The sequence below is a fragment of the Diadema antillarum genome, unplaced genomic scaffold, assembly GCF_040938485.1.
Source record: "Diadema antillarum isolate AM-2024a unplaced genomic scaffold, OU_Dant_1.0 seq00000740_RagTag, whole genome shotgun sequence".
NCBI lineage: Eukaryota > Metazoa > Echinodermata > Echinoidea > Diadematoida > Diadematidae > Diadema > Diadema antillarum.
The window spans coordinates 862,303-879,225 of record NW_027271638.1 but is presented as its reverse complement, the minus strand read 5'-3'; the positions used below and the strand labels follow the sequence as shown (position 1 = coordinate 879,225).

At 40.5% G+C, this 16,923-nt stretch overlaps 1 protein-coding gene across 1 annotated transcript; it reads left to right on the top strand.

The window, feature by feature from the left end:
- Positions 1 to 424: 424 nt before the first annotated feature.
- LOC139738383 (CD5 antigen-like) lies at positions 425 to 16,044 on the top strand. The gene is made up of 5 exons (XM_071649019.1): positions 425 to 696; positions 10,830 to 11,153; positions 11,936 to 12,262; positions 13,584 to 13,907; positions 14,581 to 16,044. The coding sequence occupies exons 1-5, from the start codon at positions 633 to 635 to the stop codon at positions 15,021 to 15,023; spliced, it is 1,482 nt and encodes a 493-aa protein (XP_071505120.1). The 5' UTR covers positions 425 to 632; the 3' UTR covers positions 15,024 to 16,044.
- Positions 16,045 to 16,923: the final 879 nt, after the last annotated feature.

Sequence of the window (16,923 nt, the reverse complement as noted above, 5' to 3'; positions counted from 1 at the left end):
CCTATATTGATATCAACATTGTAAGTCAGTAGTGCATTCAGAATATTTTAGAATGAAACAATGTCAACATAATGATAAATCACGATGAAAAATATGGACTTGATAACAAAGTGCATTTTCAAATACACATGTACACGCACACACACACACACACACACTCACACACACACACACACACATGATTATATATATGTATGTATATATATATATATATATATATATATATACATGCGTGATAGATAATCATAATATAATGAAGCGTAACCTTTCCAATATACTATTTTTCCCAAAAATTTGCCTCGAGTAAACATTTGGAGAGGTCGGGCAAATTTTTGAGCATACATCTTGCATACAGAAAGGTATTGTCAAACAGCGTCACACAAATGATTGTACGACTGGTACGTGCACATATACCGAGGGCGTACACCCGACACATTGCCTTTTTACTTGTATAGTAAGAGGTTCAAAGTGTGTTTGTAAAACGACGCGAGAATGAAGAATGATGACTTTTAGTTAATATGATCGCTTTGGTCAAGGCACATTTGCATGTTTGATCTACACTGCGTTCACTGTGTCTCAGAAGAATATACAGATCCCGCCGAAAGATACCGTTTTGCAGGCCTCTTGGCAGAATGGAAAAGTGCGCCATTTTGTTAATGCACATAGCTCTCCTGGGATCAGCAGCAGCGCAGAATGGTAACGTTGATTAATACGAATTCGTAGAGGATATTTTGCGTATTTTCATCACTATATTGACGGAGTTATTATTCAATATCAATTTTACAGCAAACGTCATCATAGCCAATCGTGAAAACACAGTTCCGAACAATAGGTGATTGGTCTTTGCTGTGTAATTCAAAGCTTATATTTGACTGGTACTGCTTTGTGAGTATGGAACCAGACAACGAGTGTTCTTACGTTTGCCTGTGGCGACATCATCACATACCATGTGCTTGTTTTGTGTGTAGGTTAGTTAACCTTTCGTTTATATTCACTACCTAAAAACACTAAAGCTAAAGATATTAATTATGCATATGCTGCAATATGCTGAGTCATGTCAACTGCTTTGAACCAATCAGTGTCCATGATCTAGCCTATACCACACCAATGGCGAGAAATATTCCACTGAAAATTGCAGAAAAAAAAATATGTACAATCATCATTAATACTTGTTTTACAGTCATGCTACTTTTGATGAGTTTCTTTACCTGTTAGGCCAATGTTGATCAATAAAGACCCTCGTTCCCTCATGATAGGCGTCGCCAATCTATTTTTTCATCCACTCGAAGATCATGTCTAATTAATTGTAATTGTTTGTCACATCTATTCCTTCCCAATCATACAATCTTTCAAAGATTAATAGTCAGTACTTGGTTATCATTGCACATATAGAAATATTGTACTCTACATGGTATTCCCTTCATTGATTGATTACAATGTAAATTAAGCCAGTATGATGTTTCGCTTTTTTGTTGTATGTTCTCATCTAACGATGAATTGTCAACATTGTTTCTTCATTACAAAACAAGAGAGCGAAGTGTATAATGATATGTTGAAGAATAAAAGTAAAACTTAATCCAATTTAATATTACAGGCAAAGTATCAAAGAAACAACACATGGTTGAACATTGTTGAACAGTAGTTCACATTATAGCCACCCAGCTCAAAACCCCCCAGAAGTAGGCTAAAAATAAAAATGAACTTCCATTATTGTTCTTAGTTTAAACGAGTTTAAGGTTTAGAATTAAATTCACTTTGTTAACATTGAATAATTCCAAACCATTCCGAAGTGCTTGAAATAAGAGAGAGTTTAAGGAGGTGCAGCTTCATAGGGAAGGGAGAGACGATTTGAAGTTTTGAAAGATTAAGGTAGCTTGCTGTGCACAAGTGCACTTCCCATTTAACTGTTGAAAAAGTAGAGCCTGTCCATCTAAACAAAACAAAACAAAACAAAACAAAAACTCATTATACCTCAATTTCAGTTCGGTTTTAAAGGCAATCGGTCGTCGCAGGCGATTCGCAGCTCAGTAGAAAAGCACGACAAGCTGCTCCTCCCGTTATTGTACCCCCGTACGTACCGAATGCCGAACACGACGCTACGCAGCGCACCAGCGAAAACCAGATGGGGCACGAGAGCCGTGCGAGCCGTCCACTGTAATTTCAACATGGACGCCCGAATACCTACCGAATGGGGCCGAATGGGTGCACGCACAAAACCGCACAACAGCCATGTGCATGAAAATCTCTCCTACGGGTCCCCGTCGCGTCGCGACACAACAGTAGAGCTGTGTGGTGTAGTGTACGTACGTACGTATCTGGCTGCAGTCTCTGTTTATTTGCACTATGGTGCCAATTTCAGCAATCTAAGCAATAATATTTTAAAATGTCTGAAAATATTATATAACAATATTTTAAATCATTCATATATTACGTTGTTTAATATTTGGTATTTATGAATATGCTTTGATGAAGAAATATTAAAACTCTAAACTTCATGTATAGCAAGTTGCAATGCTCATGGCCATATGGCGGGTTGTTTTGATCTCATTGGCAATTGTCTGCTGCGTCAGCTGTGTTACAGTATGTTGGGCCGGATCGGAACATAACAAAGTTGGTATAAAGTCGTCGGTACCGGTATGTCAATATCAATAATGTGTGTGGTATGCGTGTACTGTTTCGGATTAGCCTTGGCTTTGGTTTAGTAATGAAACCTCACAATGGAGATCAAAACAGCCGTCCAACTCGAGTAAAACGTATCTACTTGTTTGACGCTATCGACGAGTGGAGAACGCAGAGAGACGTGTTCTTAGCATGCTTAGGACAGGGAGGTTTCCTCTCACCTCCCTGGTTAGGACAAGTAAGAGACCAGTGGCAGAGGGGGAAGCTTCAGCGTCAGCGTGCCGATGAAAAATTTGCTTTCCACTTGCTGGAGTTGCATGAACAGTTTTGCAGGAATTTAGAATGTGCAAATTCGTGTTACGGCATGCACGGTGGAATTGTAATGCCACGGCTTACGCCAATCAAGCAACCCCAGCTGACCAAGTCAACAACTTCAAGGAATCCAGATCCAGATGATGTGTAAGTAACGTTAGAAGTCTATTACATGAATCAATGATTGAAGTGGAATGACTTTTTCTAATCTATCTTTAACTGCTAGGGCCTTTGCGTTTCATCGACAAGTAGGCCTATTTTTCTATGTATAATTCCGCGAAAAACTTCTCTAAGTTCTCATTTATGTCAAATTATGATAACGCCGTAATCGAAATGACATTTGCTGGGTCAGTTTATCGCTTCTTAAAAACTGACCCAGCAGTAGGCAGCAAATGTCATTAGTCAGGGAATCGCAAGTAGTGGTAAGTTTTTTGTCATCACAGTATTGAGAATTTAAAGTATTTCATGTGCAAATGTAGAATCTAGATAGATACAGAGAGGTCACTTTCCTGAGCAGCTAGCGTCAACAATCCAGGTTAAATTTGCATAGCCAGATTTCATGGCTGCGATTCAAATACTGTTTGTCCCCATTGATTTAACTGTATAGCAAAGTCTCCTCTTTCATCATATTTAGGGGCCCTACATTTTAAGTTTGGTTAAGGAATTTTGATAAAGATTGTAATTTTCATAAGCTTGGCAAAAGTTTCAGGCATCTATGTTGCATTTATAGTCAAACTTCCAAAGCATTTGGTCCAATAATTTGAAACCAAATTCAAGTGATCCAGTGAAGTGTACATCTTTTCATGTGAATTTCTACAAGTATGTTGAAATGTAAATTCTGAAGAAAAAAAAATTGATCCTTTACAGTTGAAATTCGTAAAAGTTTGGGTACACCGACAGTGTCAGGTCAGTGGTAGTAACTACAGAGTTACAGTAGTGTACGTACAATACCCTTGTACGTGAAAGTTACAGTTTTATTTACCTTCACATCTTCATATAGGAGTGTCTAATAGGGATGTTGATTGGTGTGGAAGTTGTTGATGAACAACAGTTCATAAGAATCCATTGTTTTAATTCTAATACAGATATTGGTCATAGGTCAAGGGGCAATATGAACCTATCAGTTTGTAACATGCTAATATGTTTAGGTATGAGCTTCATCAAGTACGATTAATTGGTATCCGTGGCACATCCCTTATTTGTTGATCAAAGGTACGCCTCTGATTGGTATTTTAATCAGTGTTTGGTAGAAAGCTAACCCATTACAATGGCTTTGCGATGTTACACTGAGTTGACTATGGACAAAGGTCTACTGTCCGCGATTTTCATTAATTTCCCTAACAAAAAAGTCCTGTGGTACTCCCTGTGGTACTCGTCGGTACCACACAATGTACCACACACTTGTAATGTTACCACAGGAACTGTGTGGTACTGTACCACAGGCTTGTAGGGTACTCCCTGTAGTACTTGTCAGTACCACACAATGTACCACATAAATAAATGTTACCACAGGAACTGTGCGGTACTGTTTTACAGGCTCATGTGGTACTCCGTGTGGTACTGGTTGGTACCACACAATGTACCACACAAATATATGTTAACACAGGAACTGTGTGGTACTGTGTCACAGGCTCGTGTGGTACTCTGGGATGTACCACAGGGCAGTACCACAGGACATTACCACAGGAAAGTTCCACAGGACAGTACCACAAGACAGTATACACACACATTGACCTGTTGTATTTTGGGACGTATACCACACGACAGTACCACATAGCAGGACAGTACCGCATGAATTGTCCTGTGGTATTTTGGGACGTACCACAGGAGAGTACAGCAGGAAAGTACCACAGGATAGTACCACAGGACAGTACCACACGACTTGTTCTGTGGTATTCTATAGGACGAACCACAGGACAGTACCACAGGGCAGTTCCACAGGACAGTACCACAGGAAAGTACCACAGGATAGTACCACAGGACAGTACCACAGGAATTGTCCTGTGGTATTTTGGGACATACCACAGGACAGTACCACAGGACAGTACCTCACAACTTGTCCTGTGGTATTTTGGGACGTACCACAGGACAGTACCACAGGGCAGTACCACAGGACAGTACCACAGAGCAGTATACCACAAGACAGTACCACAGGAAAGTACCACAGGATTGTACCACAGGACAGTACCACACGACTTGTCCTGTGGTATTTTGGGACGTACCACAGGACAGTACCACAGGATAGTACCACAGGACAGTACCACACGACTTGTCCTGTGGTATTTTGGGACGTACTACAGGACAGTACCACAGGGCAGTACCACAGGAAAGTACCACAGGATAGTACCACAGGACAGTACCACACGACTTGTCCTGTGGTATTTTGGGACGTACCACAGGACAGTACCACAGGACAGTACCTCACGACTTGTCCTGTGGTATTTTGGGACGTACCACAGGACAGTACCACAGGGCAGTACCACAGGACAGTACCACAGGAAAGTACCACAGGATAGTACCACAGGACAGTACCACACGACTTCTCCTGTGGTATTTTGGGACGTACCACAGGGCAGTACCACAGGACAGTACCACAGGATAGTACCACACGACAGTACCACACGACAGTACCACACGACTTGTCCTGTGGTATTTTAGGACATACCACAAGACAGTACCACAGGATAGTACCACAGGACAGTACCACACGACTTGTCCTGTGGTATTTTGGGACGTACCACAGGACAGTACCACAGGGCAGTACCACAGGACAGTACCACAGGATAGTACCACAGGACAGTACCACACGACTTGTCCTGTGGTATTTTGGGACGTACCACAGGGCAGTACCACAGGACAGTACCACAGGATAGTACCACAGGACAGTACCACACGACTTGTCCTGTGGTATTTTGGGACATACCACAGGATAGTACCACAGGACAGTACCACACGACTTGTCCTGTGGTATTTTGGGACGTACCACAGGACAGTACCACAGGGCAGTACCACAGGACAGTACCACAGGAAAGTACCACAGGATAGTACCACAGGACAGTACCACATGACTTGTCCTGTGGTTTTTTTGGACGTACCACAGGACAGTACCACACGAATTGTCCTGTGGAATTTTGGGACGTACCACAGAACAGTACGACAGGAATTCCTGTGGTAATTTTCGATATACCACAGGAGAGTACCACAGGAACTGTCCAAAATCCCACAGGAAAATCATAATATGGTGCTATTCCACACAGAAGTACCACACAGCAAATTAAATTCGTAAGTACCACAGAAAAATGCTACAGGATATTCTTTTTTTTTCCTTAACATTTTATACCAGAGGACTATCACATCAGGAGAATATCAAACAGCAATACCACACAGGAGTACCACACAGGAAAATTGTAGGGCAGAATCTACTGAAGCTTATTATAAAAATACAAACAGAAAAGCACATATTAATATTCCTCAATTAATTGCTAGATGAGTTATGCTGTGAATTATAGCAATTGATTTGCCATTACTTATCCTGTCCTATACTCCTACAGTATTACCTATTTAGTGAAAGTGCTGATGTAAAGCATGAGCAATTTTATAAGGACTTGTGGTACGGTACTCCTGTGGTACTCCTGTGGTACTCCTGTGGTACTCCTGTGGTACAAATTTTTACATAGTTCATGAATATTCATAAAAAGCACTCTAGATTTTTAGAAAATACATATATGACTTAAAAAGTCAAAGTATTAATGATGGAACTTACTTTGAACTTTATGAAAGATTGTCTAATTATGTTATGTTATTCCCAATATCATAGATATTGTTATGAAAGTGTAATTTCATATCTTGATAATAAAGTATAACCGAGTTAGTAACCATGCCTTAATGCTTTACGGATAGACGGCCATATATATATGTACTGATACGGTCGATGGCTACCTAGGAATAGAATATGACTATATAGATCTATTATATGACTAGATTGGCACTTGGCCATTAGACTCTCGTTTGAGGTTATATGTTAGGAGTAGGACAGGTTATTAAGTAGGGCCATGTTTGTCCTGAAATCCATCACTCACCTATCAGGAATATTCCTTGATATGTGACTAAAATTCTCCCAGATTTTTTTTTTTTCGATCTGTCCTGTGTGGTACTCTCCTGTGGTACCATGGAAATGCTGTGTGGTACTGCCCTGTGGTAATGCTGTGTGGTAATGATCGACCTGTGGTACTGTCCTGTGGTACTGTCCCAAAATACCACAGGACAGTTCCTGTGGTACTGTTCTGTGGTATTAGTCCTGTGGTACTGCCCTGTGGTACGTCCCAAAATACCACAGGATTTCCTGTGGTACTGCCCTGTGGTACGTCCCAAAATACCACAGGAATTCCTGTGGTACTGTCCTGTGGTACTGTTCTGTGGTACCGGTCCTGTGGTACTTTCCTGTGGTACGTCCCAAAATACCACAGGAATTCCTGTGGTACTGTCCTGTGGTATGTCCCAAAATACCACAGGACAATTCCTGTGGTACTGTCCTGTGGTACTGTCCTGTGGTACTTTCCTGTGGTACTGTCCTGTGGTACCGTCCTGTGGTAATTACCACAGGAGTACCACAGGACTTTTTCGTAAGGGTTGTAGGGCATTTTTCACACATAACCTCAAATACTGATACCTGTGATAGGTTTATTTATAATGGTTATCCTTCACACTGTATTGTTGAGACAATAGTGTTCTGTTTGTTTGTGTAAGAGGGAGATAGACAATAATTTCTTTATGCTCCTGTCTGAAGAAGGCATTACATCTTATTTGTCATGTACTTATCTATGAGTTTTAATGTTCACTTTGTGTGTGTGTGTGTGTCTTTTTTTTAAAGATTATTCACACCAGGCTAAGCTGACAGAACTATAACTGTGAGTTTACCTACTCAAATGAAAGGGTGTCGGCATTGCTTCTTACATATAGTATATTCCAGGCAGGTGATACAACGCTCACCTTCTTCATATTAGTTAGTAAAACAATGAAGAGTGCAAAAATACTGCATAAATGTGCAGTGCAACTGTGGCCGTTGGCCGTTGGCCCTGCACGGGCACAGTCTCTTCCCCGTCCTGAATTTATGTACACACGCCAGGGCAAGTACATGATACAGGCAGGGTCTCCGACCCAATCGTCCGCGTTCAGAATAGACAACTCGGCGGTAATATCCGCTACCCATGACGATGTGTCATCGTCCATGATGGCCACCCTATCTATTATAATGTGGTCTGCACTCACTATTCTGATCTGATCTGATGATTACAGTATAGTTGACGAGTGACGACGATCGACGATGCGATGAAGAGAATGCGTAGTCGTACGAAATATACGCAGCTAGCTACTAGCTCATGCGAACATCACTCACATTACCGTACACAAAACGTACTGTCCCGCGCTCAGCAAGCGATCGCGAGCAATCGAGATACTATAGCGCGATACATTGCTTTAGGGATGTCTTGCGCACACACACATTTCGCTTCGTAGCAACTTCGGAAGCGAGTTTACGTGCTGCCGCCCGCGGCTGAAATATGTCCATGTATCCTCGCGACTGGGTGTCTTTAAGCCACCATTTTTTTTTTTTCACAGTAGGTAGAATAAAAAGGGTGTTTTTCCAAACGAAAAAACAAACAAACAAACAAACACAAAACAGTGAGTTAGTCAACCAAAATGACACATGAACTATTCTTGTCATTTACAGAGAATCATAATCTCCGACTTTTTGTAGCCTTTTACCTTTGACATGCTTATACCTGCCATTATCACTTTAGCTATAGCATTCTTTACGTCTATGATATGTAACTGTGCATCACAAAACCAACAAAAAGTCACCCGTCCTTCTTTTACTCTAAACAGTTTAAACGGGTCAACCTAGTCAATAATAAGTTTTTGTATTTTCTGAAAAGCAATATTTTTTTTGATCTTCATTTTGTTTGGGATATGATTCAGTGAGGGATCATAAAACGAACAGAATTGTGTTTTCAGCAGTGTTTTTATACCATCTTTTTGTGGAGTGATTAGGTATGCCTTGCAGGCCCATTTTCATTTCTTTAAGAATACTCACTTTTCACCTCCAACTCTAATAACTTTTGAAAAGATGATACTACTTGCTTGCCAAGTTGATATCAGTCATGGACAGAATGTTTTAATAGATGAACATCAGTTTCAGCGTAAGCTTATAATGCAGTCATGTTGCTGCTATGGAGTTACATACACCGTTTGTTTTCCCATTCATTGCACGGTGTAAGACTTGAATTTTAAACGCTTGAGTAGACCCCATACGTGCCTCTTTACTCGATATATTACACTCTTTGCTACAGTGGGTGTTTTCTTTCCAATATTAAGATAGAATGGGATAGTGTGAGTGAATTGAGATAGATATAATTTGAAGGCTCAAAGTCTGCTCTTTCAGAATATTCCCTTACCTAAAGATCCGTGTCTGGCTACCTCTTTCTTCTTTTTTTTCTTTTTTTTTTGGGGGGGGGGGGGCGTTGTAGCGCAGGGACACACATAATACGCTTCTGGCACTTACATGTCAGACCTTTCGTACTTCTCTGAAATGTTTTCAAGTAGTACATTTACCTCTGTGAAACTTGTCGCTGTCATTTTTCACTTGACATTGTCTAACAAAGTGCTTACTTCTTAAAGACAATATTGTCTTTAAGAAGTAAGCACTTTGTTAGACAATGTCAAGTGAAAAATGACAGCGACAAGTTTGACAGAGGTAAATGTACTACTTGAAAACATTTCAGAGAAGTACGAAAGGTCTGACATGTAAGTGCCAGAAGCGTATTATGTGTGTCCCTGCGCTACAACGCCCCCCCCCCCCCCACAAAAAAGAAAAAAAAGAAGAAGAAAGAGGTAGCCAGACATGGATCTTTAGGTAAGGGAATATTCTGAAAGAGCAGCAATCGATATATTCAGTAAAGGATAAAGTAATACTAACTGTACAAATAAACATTTAAATAGTCTAATATGCATGCACTCTACTGAAAAGATCTGATAAGAACTGAAAGTAATGCTTTTGACGATGAATAATGCAGCAGTCAGTGAGTTTTAATTAAGGACAGTTGACACAACACAAGAAAACGCAACCACTTTTTTTTATGTCAACATGAGATAACGTGCGTTCTTGCAGCAGACAAGTGTTTTGAACAGATATGTCAATAACACTGATAGATGGTCGTATATCTTGGTTTCTTTTGCATTACATGGTTTTGTCTTTAAATGTGTTTATTATTATATTTCATTTCTTTTTTTTTAACGGGGAGGTATTTTCTAATGAAACAATATTGATTCAGTACAACGTACGTACTTTCTTATTATATTTGTGGTTTTAGTGTTGTTTTCGATGATTTATGGGATTGCTTGTTGGTCACCCATATGTAACAGTGTAATGAAAGCCTCCAAAAGGATTACATTTTGTTTCATAATCATTTTAGCGTTAATTCCCGAAAAGAAAACAAAAGACACAGATGTGAAGTAAACTGATATATAAGCATGCTTGTTATTATTGTCGTCGTTGTCGTCGTTGTACGAAAACACATACAACATTGGAGCCTTCCCCTAATACTCATACTAAAACAAACACATAGAAAACGTCCTAGGAACTATAGTGATATTATAGCTCCTAATGGTTCCTAATATACTATTGTATCATAATCTATGATATAATTTTATATAATACTACTTATTGTATAATTTCAGTATTAGCTTGTGTCTCGGAGGGGAGCTGATAAGAACCACTGGAGCTTATGTAAATTTCTTCACGGGGGAGCTCATATACTATTGATTGATTTGTTTTCCATATCTGAGCTCATACATGACTATCAGGCAAGCATAAATTTGTCTGTTAATCATCTCTTATGTAGATGGAGAAATTCGCCTCCTAGGTGGCGCGGTGGCCGGTGAAGGGCGCGTGGAGATTTACCACAACGGGGAGTGGGGTACAGTATGTGACGACCGGTGGGATATTAACGATGCAGCCGTGGTATGTCGACAGCTCGGATACCGCGAAGCTTCGGGCGCCCCGGGGTCGGCCTACTTCGGGCGGGGAAATACCACGCAAACCATTTGGCTGGATGAAGTTGCCTGCTCGGGCAGCGAACAACGGCTGAGTGACTGCCAGTTTGATGGCTGGTTCAACCACGACTGCACCCATTCGGAAGACGCCGGCGTCATTTGCGGTAATCTAGGTAAAGACATCTATGTTAAATTTGGGAAAAATAAAAAGTTGTGTGCAGGGGATAAAACATTTAAATACATTTTTGTTAGAAACAAAAAAAAATTATACAGAAAGTAAAATGAATCATTCTTTTGAGCATTCTAAATACTATGGGTGCAACTGTAATATTCGAACAGGATGTAGTTATTAAAACATATTTTCATTGTTATTACAAAACATTAAGATATTAATCTGACACTTAATAATCCATGGAATATGCCTGCGGGCAACCAATTCATCTTTCATTCATGAAGTGTTTTAACGTAAACCATAAACGCACGAACATTTTTATTACTTTAACCAAAAAAAAAAAAAAAGCGGATAATTATGTACTAGTACCATGCGTACAAGATTTCAAAAATGCAAACCATTGCCTGTAGGTGTTATTTGAAATTACATCCCTGGATAATCATATGGAAGGTTACACACACACACACACACACACACACAAAATACCACAGGTAACTGAACGAATTCATTGCAAATCCAATTATGCAATATTTTAGCAGTAATCATCTATAAGTTTAGCATTTAAAAGCCTTATTGAAAATTTGAGGAATTAAAACGAATACTAGTATCTTAACAAAACAAAAATGTGCTCAAAGACAAAAAAAGGCTTGTTCACCTTTTTGAAACCTTATAATATATCAAAAAGACACGATAGAAATCGATAATTACAGATACACCATCATACCAGAAAGATGAAGTATCTGGCAGTCCATTAGATGTTTACATTCCCCTACCTTTCTCCAGTATCCGAGGGAGATGTACGGTTGTCCGGAGGCTCAAATCCTAGGGAGGGCCGGGTCGAGGTCTATTCCGGCGGTCAATGGGGGACCGTGTGCTCAGATTCGTACTGGAGCGACACGGACGCGCAGGTTGTTTGCCGTCAACTTGGGTTCGAGAGTGGAACCACCAGCTACGCGAACTACGGCTCGACGCAGGGGCTACCGGTACTGTTAACATCCGTCATCTGCTACGGGAGTGAGGATAAACTCAGCGATTGCTACCACAATGCGGAATTGATCTACTGTCCATTAAACACCCCTGCTGGAATCAAGTGCTACGGGGGGCTCTATGGTAATGAAACAGAATACATGTTATTTACATAGCCTACTTTGTTAGTACATGTATTATTATACAATAATTATAGGATGGTAAAGTATTCACGATAATCTTAAAAAAAGTACAGTGTTTTTGTTTGTCTGTTTGTGTGTGTGTGTGTGGGCTTGTTCATTTCCATCTGAGAAGATGGATGGATTCTCCACATTCAGCTACGCTAAGCTGGCTTGCCATGGGATCCATTTGGATGTGAGGTGGGAACATGTGGGACCACTTCACCGGGTTAAACACCCTGCTCTTTGTAATGAATGAATGAAGCGGGATCTTTTACGTGCATGAGCTGTGAGTCTCTCATACACGGGAGCTCCATTTAAGGTCCTATCCGAGGGAGTAGAGTAATTTACCTCTAGCTAAAGGGGACGGTATGATTACAAACAACATTGCTGAGTCCAGACCAGGGTTCGAACCCAGGTCCTTAGGATCATGAGGCAGACGCGTTACCGACTGAGTCAAGTCGCCGACCTTACTGTAGTAGTTTTCACTGTGAGATTCACATGTGGGCTAACTAGTGTGATCTGTCGCTGGTTTTCACTTGCAGAAATTTCAAAGCAAGATACATGTATTATTCAGAGCGGTAAAGGTTCATGTGTGAGCGTCTTCAATTTGTCTCCCTCTAAAAATGAAACCTCTTAAGATCACAACTGCTGATCTGTAAGTTAACAAACATGTCGGAAAAGGGAAAACCAGTGGGACTCGAACCTGTCATCTACTGCTTTTTGGGAAGCGACACTACCACCAGGCTGTCAGTGGTATTATTCAGCAATAATACCACCCCTTTGAATAATATCTTGCTTTCATTCAATATGCAAGACAATGTAGGAATTTCGGAGCTGGGGTATTTGTTTCATGTTTACTGTGTCACTGCCGGCAACCAGGGAAAGCCTGGTGGTAGTGTCGCTGTCTGGAAAGCAGTAGAGGATATGTTCAAGTCCAAGTGGTTCTTTTTCTCCTACATGTTCATTAATTCACAGATCAGCAGTTGCGATCTTAACAAATAACATTTACAGAGGGAGACAAATAGAAGACATTCACACATGAACGGTATTATCGTAATGATGATAACGATGATGGATAGATAATGACTGAGATAAAGGACGTTGTGAATTTATTTACTCTTTTAGTCTGGTCGTTGCAAAATATTATCCTTCTATTACCAAGCATTAACAACTGAGAAAGGATAACGTTTAGATGCTAGACTTACTTCGTCAACTGAGATAAACGAACTCAGATGTGAAATGATCGATTTCAATCCTCAACAAAATTGTGCCGCTTTAAACAGGTGATGAAGGAAACATCCGCTTGGCCGGTGGATCGTATTCCTATGAAGGCAGAGTGGAGATCTACTACAACAACGAGTGGGGAACCGTGTGCAATGACTACTGGGATGCTTCCGACGCCGAAGTGGTCTGCCGCCAGCTCGGATTCTCCTACGTCGTCGATGACGACTATTACGTCGCAAGCGGTGTCGGCCCCATCCACCTCGATGACGTCGATTGCTACGGTCACGAGAGCAGCCTGGCCGATTGTTCCCACCGGACTTGGGGCGAAAACGACTGTACACACAGTGAAGACATTGGAGTGAAGTGCAGCGCCACAACCCCAAGTTAGTCAATGCGGCTGTTACTATATAATACATTTGTATATTATCATACTATGAATAAAGTATGTGTTTAAGACTACACTTCAAGAAAATCAGGGTCCAAATATCAATGAGATTGAGGGAAAGCAGCAATATTAGTAGATTATATCAGCGACAGTGTAAGGAAAATTAGACAACTAGTTCAAAAGTTTAGAATTTGTGACGTTTGATGCTATCATCGCTGGATAATGAGAGTTCTACACTTAATGACGTCTGATCTTGGCAACAATAATAAAGAAAAATAAGAATTTCACCAAATTTTATATTTCTTAAGAAGTGTACACATTTCGTCAAATTGCTATTGAAATGGTAAAGGCAGTGCCATTCCCCACCTGCTTTCTGAAACGAGAAAGTCAAATGTTGCTTTATCATGTTAGAAAGTGAAACTACTTTAAACTTTCTCATATTTTATTTTTCTTTATTTTGGCCGATACTACTCTATTTCTTTTTCTGGGGGGGGGGGGTGGAACGACGTTGTTCTACCTTGATGTTTAAAACAAAAATCACGAATGGTGTCCGATTTACTCATCGGAGGTTCAATGTTCATGGACAATTAATGTTTCCTGTGTTTCTGCTACGTTTCTTTAATGCCAGTAAGAACTGAAAACAAAAACAAATTGTGTTCAATATTTTACAGGTTCCAGTGGTCTTGAAACTTGGTTGATAGCTATCATCGTTGTAGTTGCGTTGGTCATCATTGTTACATTCGTCGCCATTATCATCGTTGCGTGGGCGTCGGCAAAGAAAAAGACATCTGGGGCGCAGAATACAGTGACTGCCTTCACCGTGAGCGGTGGAAATTATCCATCCGCCACCGGAACTGCAGTACAAGGTTCAGCTGCGTATCCGACGCAGCCTGCACCAGCGACCTTCTACCCACCGCCTCCGAACTACACCGCCGTCATGGGGCCTGTGTCGTCTACCCGTCCAAACGGCAGCGAAGATGTACCGATGACACCTTACACCGTCACCAATCCAACCGAGGTAGCACCACCTCTTGGGCCCGTAGTGACAGGGCTGCCTGCCCAGCCGCAAAATACGGTCGTAGACGACTCTCAGAAAGAAAAATCTACTTTTTAAAGTGTAGTTCAAGCATCACCCATACCATCTACCGATCAAGTTAATGTCTCCTCAATTTATTCCTGTTTTCTCCCACACTAGGAATGATGTGATTTCCATTATTCAGACTAAAAATAGAGCAGTATGATAACTTGCTTGTCTTAATTCTATTCAAGAACGAATCGCGTAGAAAATGAAGCAAGCACTTTTTGATAATGCTTCTGTGTTCTAAGATACCTTTTGACTGTTTGTATGCCTTGATGTACAATGTCGCGACAGCTCTAATAGCGCAGAAGTAACGACCTTCACGGAGGGGATATTTGTACCCATTTACTTAATAAGTTGGGGCGTCATCACATTGTTTACTTGAGTATGCCATAAGTGGGTGATGGCTGTAGTTCCTTGTAGTCCTTCCATATTATTTGACTAGTGGACATATCGCACTCAAAGAATAATATTTCACCGTTTTAACGCTTTCACCAACGTTTGTTAACTTAGGAAAGTAATTCAGATAATTTTTATTCCATGACAGTCCTTATACACCTTTCTCTCTTACTGGCTTAGACGCAGGCTCGTTGTTTTGGAGGTTAAACGTCAATGAGATAAATGTTTATTAAACCTACCTTGCTTCTCAAATTCAATAAACGGATGCAATGAGTACCGTATTTTCAAACGAGAACTAAAAAACACCCTCATAATCCAGTATACTTCTGACACATAAATATTCATACCACCTGGTCAACAAACACCCTAAACAATGAGTTCACGGCCATAACTGAAGTAACATTCACCTCATCACACTGATACACAAAATAACACTCAACGTACAAACCAAGATTCATCCCAACACAATGCACACCGCACTGCACCGCACGCCCTTCGCACAATTACTTCCCACTCAGTGAGTGGCAAGATTTTCTTTATGTATCTCTTCGTTGAGCCCATTGCACAATTACCCCCCACTCAGTGAGTGGCAAGAATTTCTTTATGTATCTCTTTACCTGGGGCCATCATCCTCGTCAAGCTTAGCTTATGATGATGGTCCCCTGCATTTCATTTTTATCATTTCCTATTGCTTCCTTTCATATATGTGACCGTGCACCTCAAAACGAACATAAAGTCGCACGCACTGATTTTGCGTGAGGACTGAAAATAGGTGAAATGGGTCAACCTAGCCAAACTTGACTTTTTCATATTTTCTGAAAGAGCGGGTCTTCTTTTACATTATGCTCAAATTTGGTATCATAAAACGGGCAGGAAAGTGTGTTTTTTAGCAGTTTATCTCGAACATTTTTGGTAGAATAGTGTGATTAGGTGTGTTTTTAGAATCCCTTTTTCATTTCTGAAAAACCTTGCCCACACTCTTCACTTTCAGCTCTAATAACTTTTGAAAGGATAGTGCTACTGCTTTGAAAGTCGGCATTGATTATTTCAATTTCAATTTCAATTTATTTTCGTATTTCTCGATGGAAAATACATGGTATATAACAAAATAAAATACAGAATGTCCAGCTTGGATATATACATGAAGAAATAGGAATACAAAAGTAATACATAACGGTCGATGTGTCATTTTCAATCAAAGTAAAGGATGCGAAGAGAAATACGATGGAACCTACTAAAAAGCAAAGCTTGTTGAGTGTAGGTCCCAACAAAAGCCTAGTAAGGGGAACAGGATGAGGAGCACGGGTACAATTAAGACCAAAAGTAATGATAAACAAAAGAGAATGACTATTACTCGGGGCTCAGAAGATTCTTCTCACATGCATTTATGTGTGTGATAAAATGAGAACAAGTAACCACATGCTGCACACTATAGCAGTTGCTCTCATAGCAATTTAGACATGGGAGTGACAATGACGTGAATACTTAAGTACTATTAGGGTTTAAACATTCCGGCTTCCATAAACACGGGGAAAGA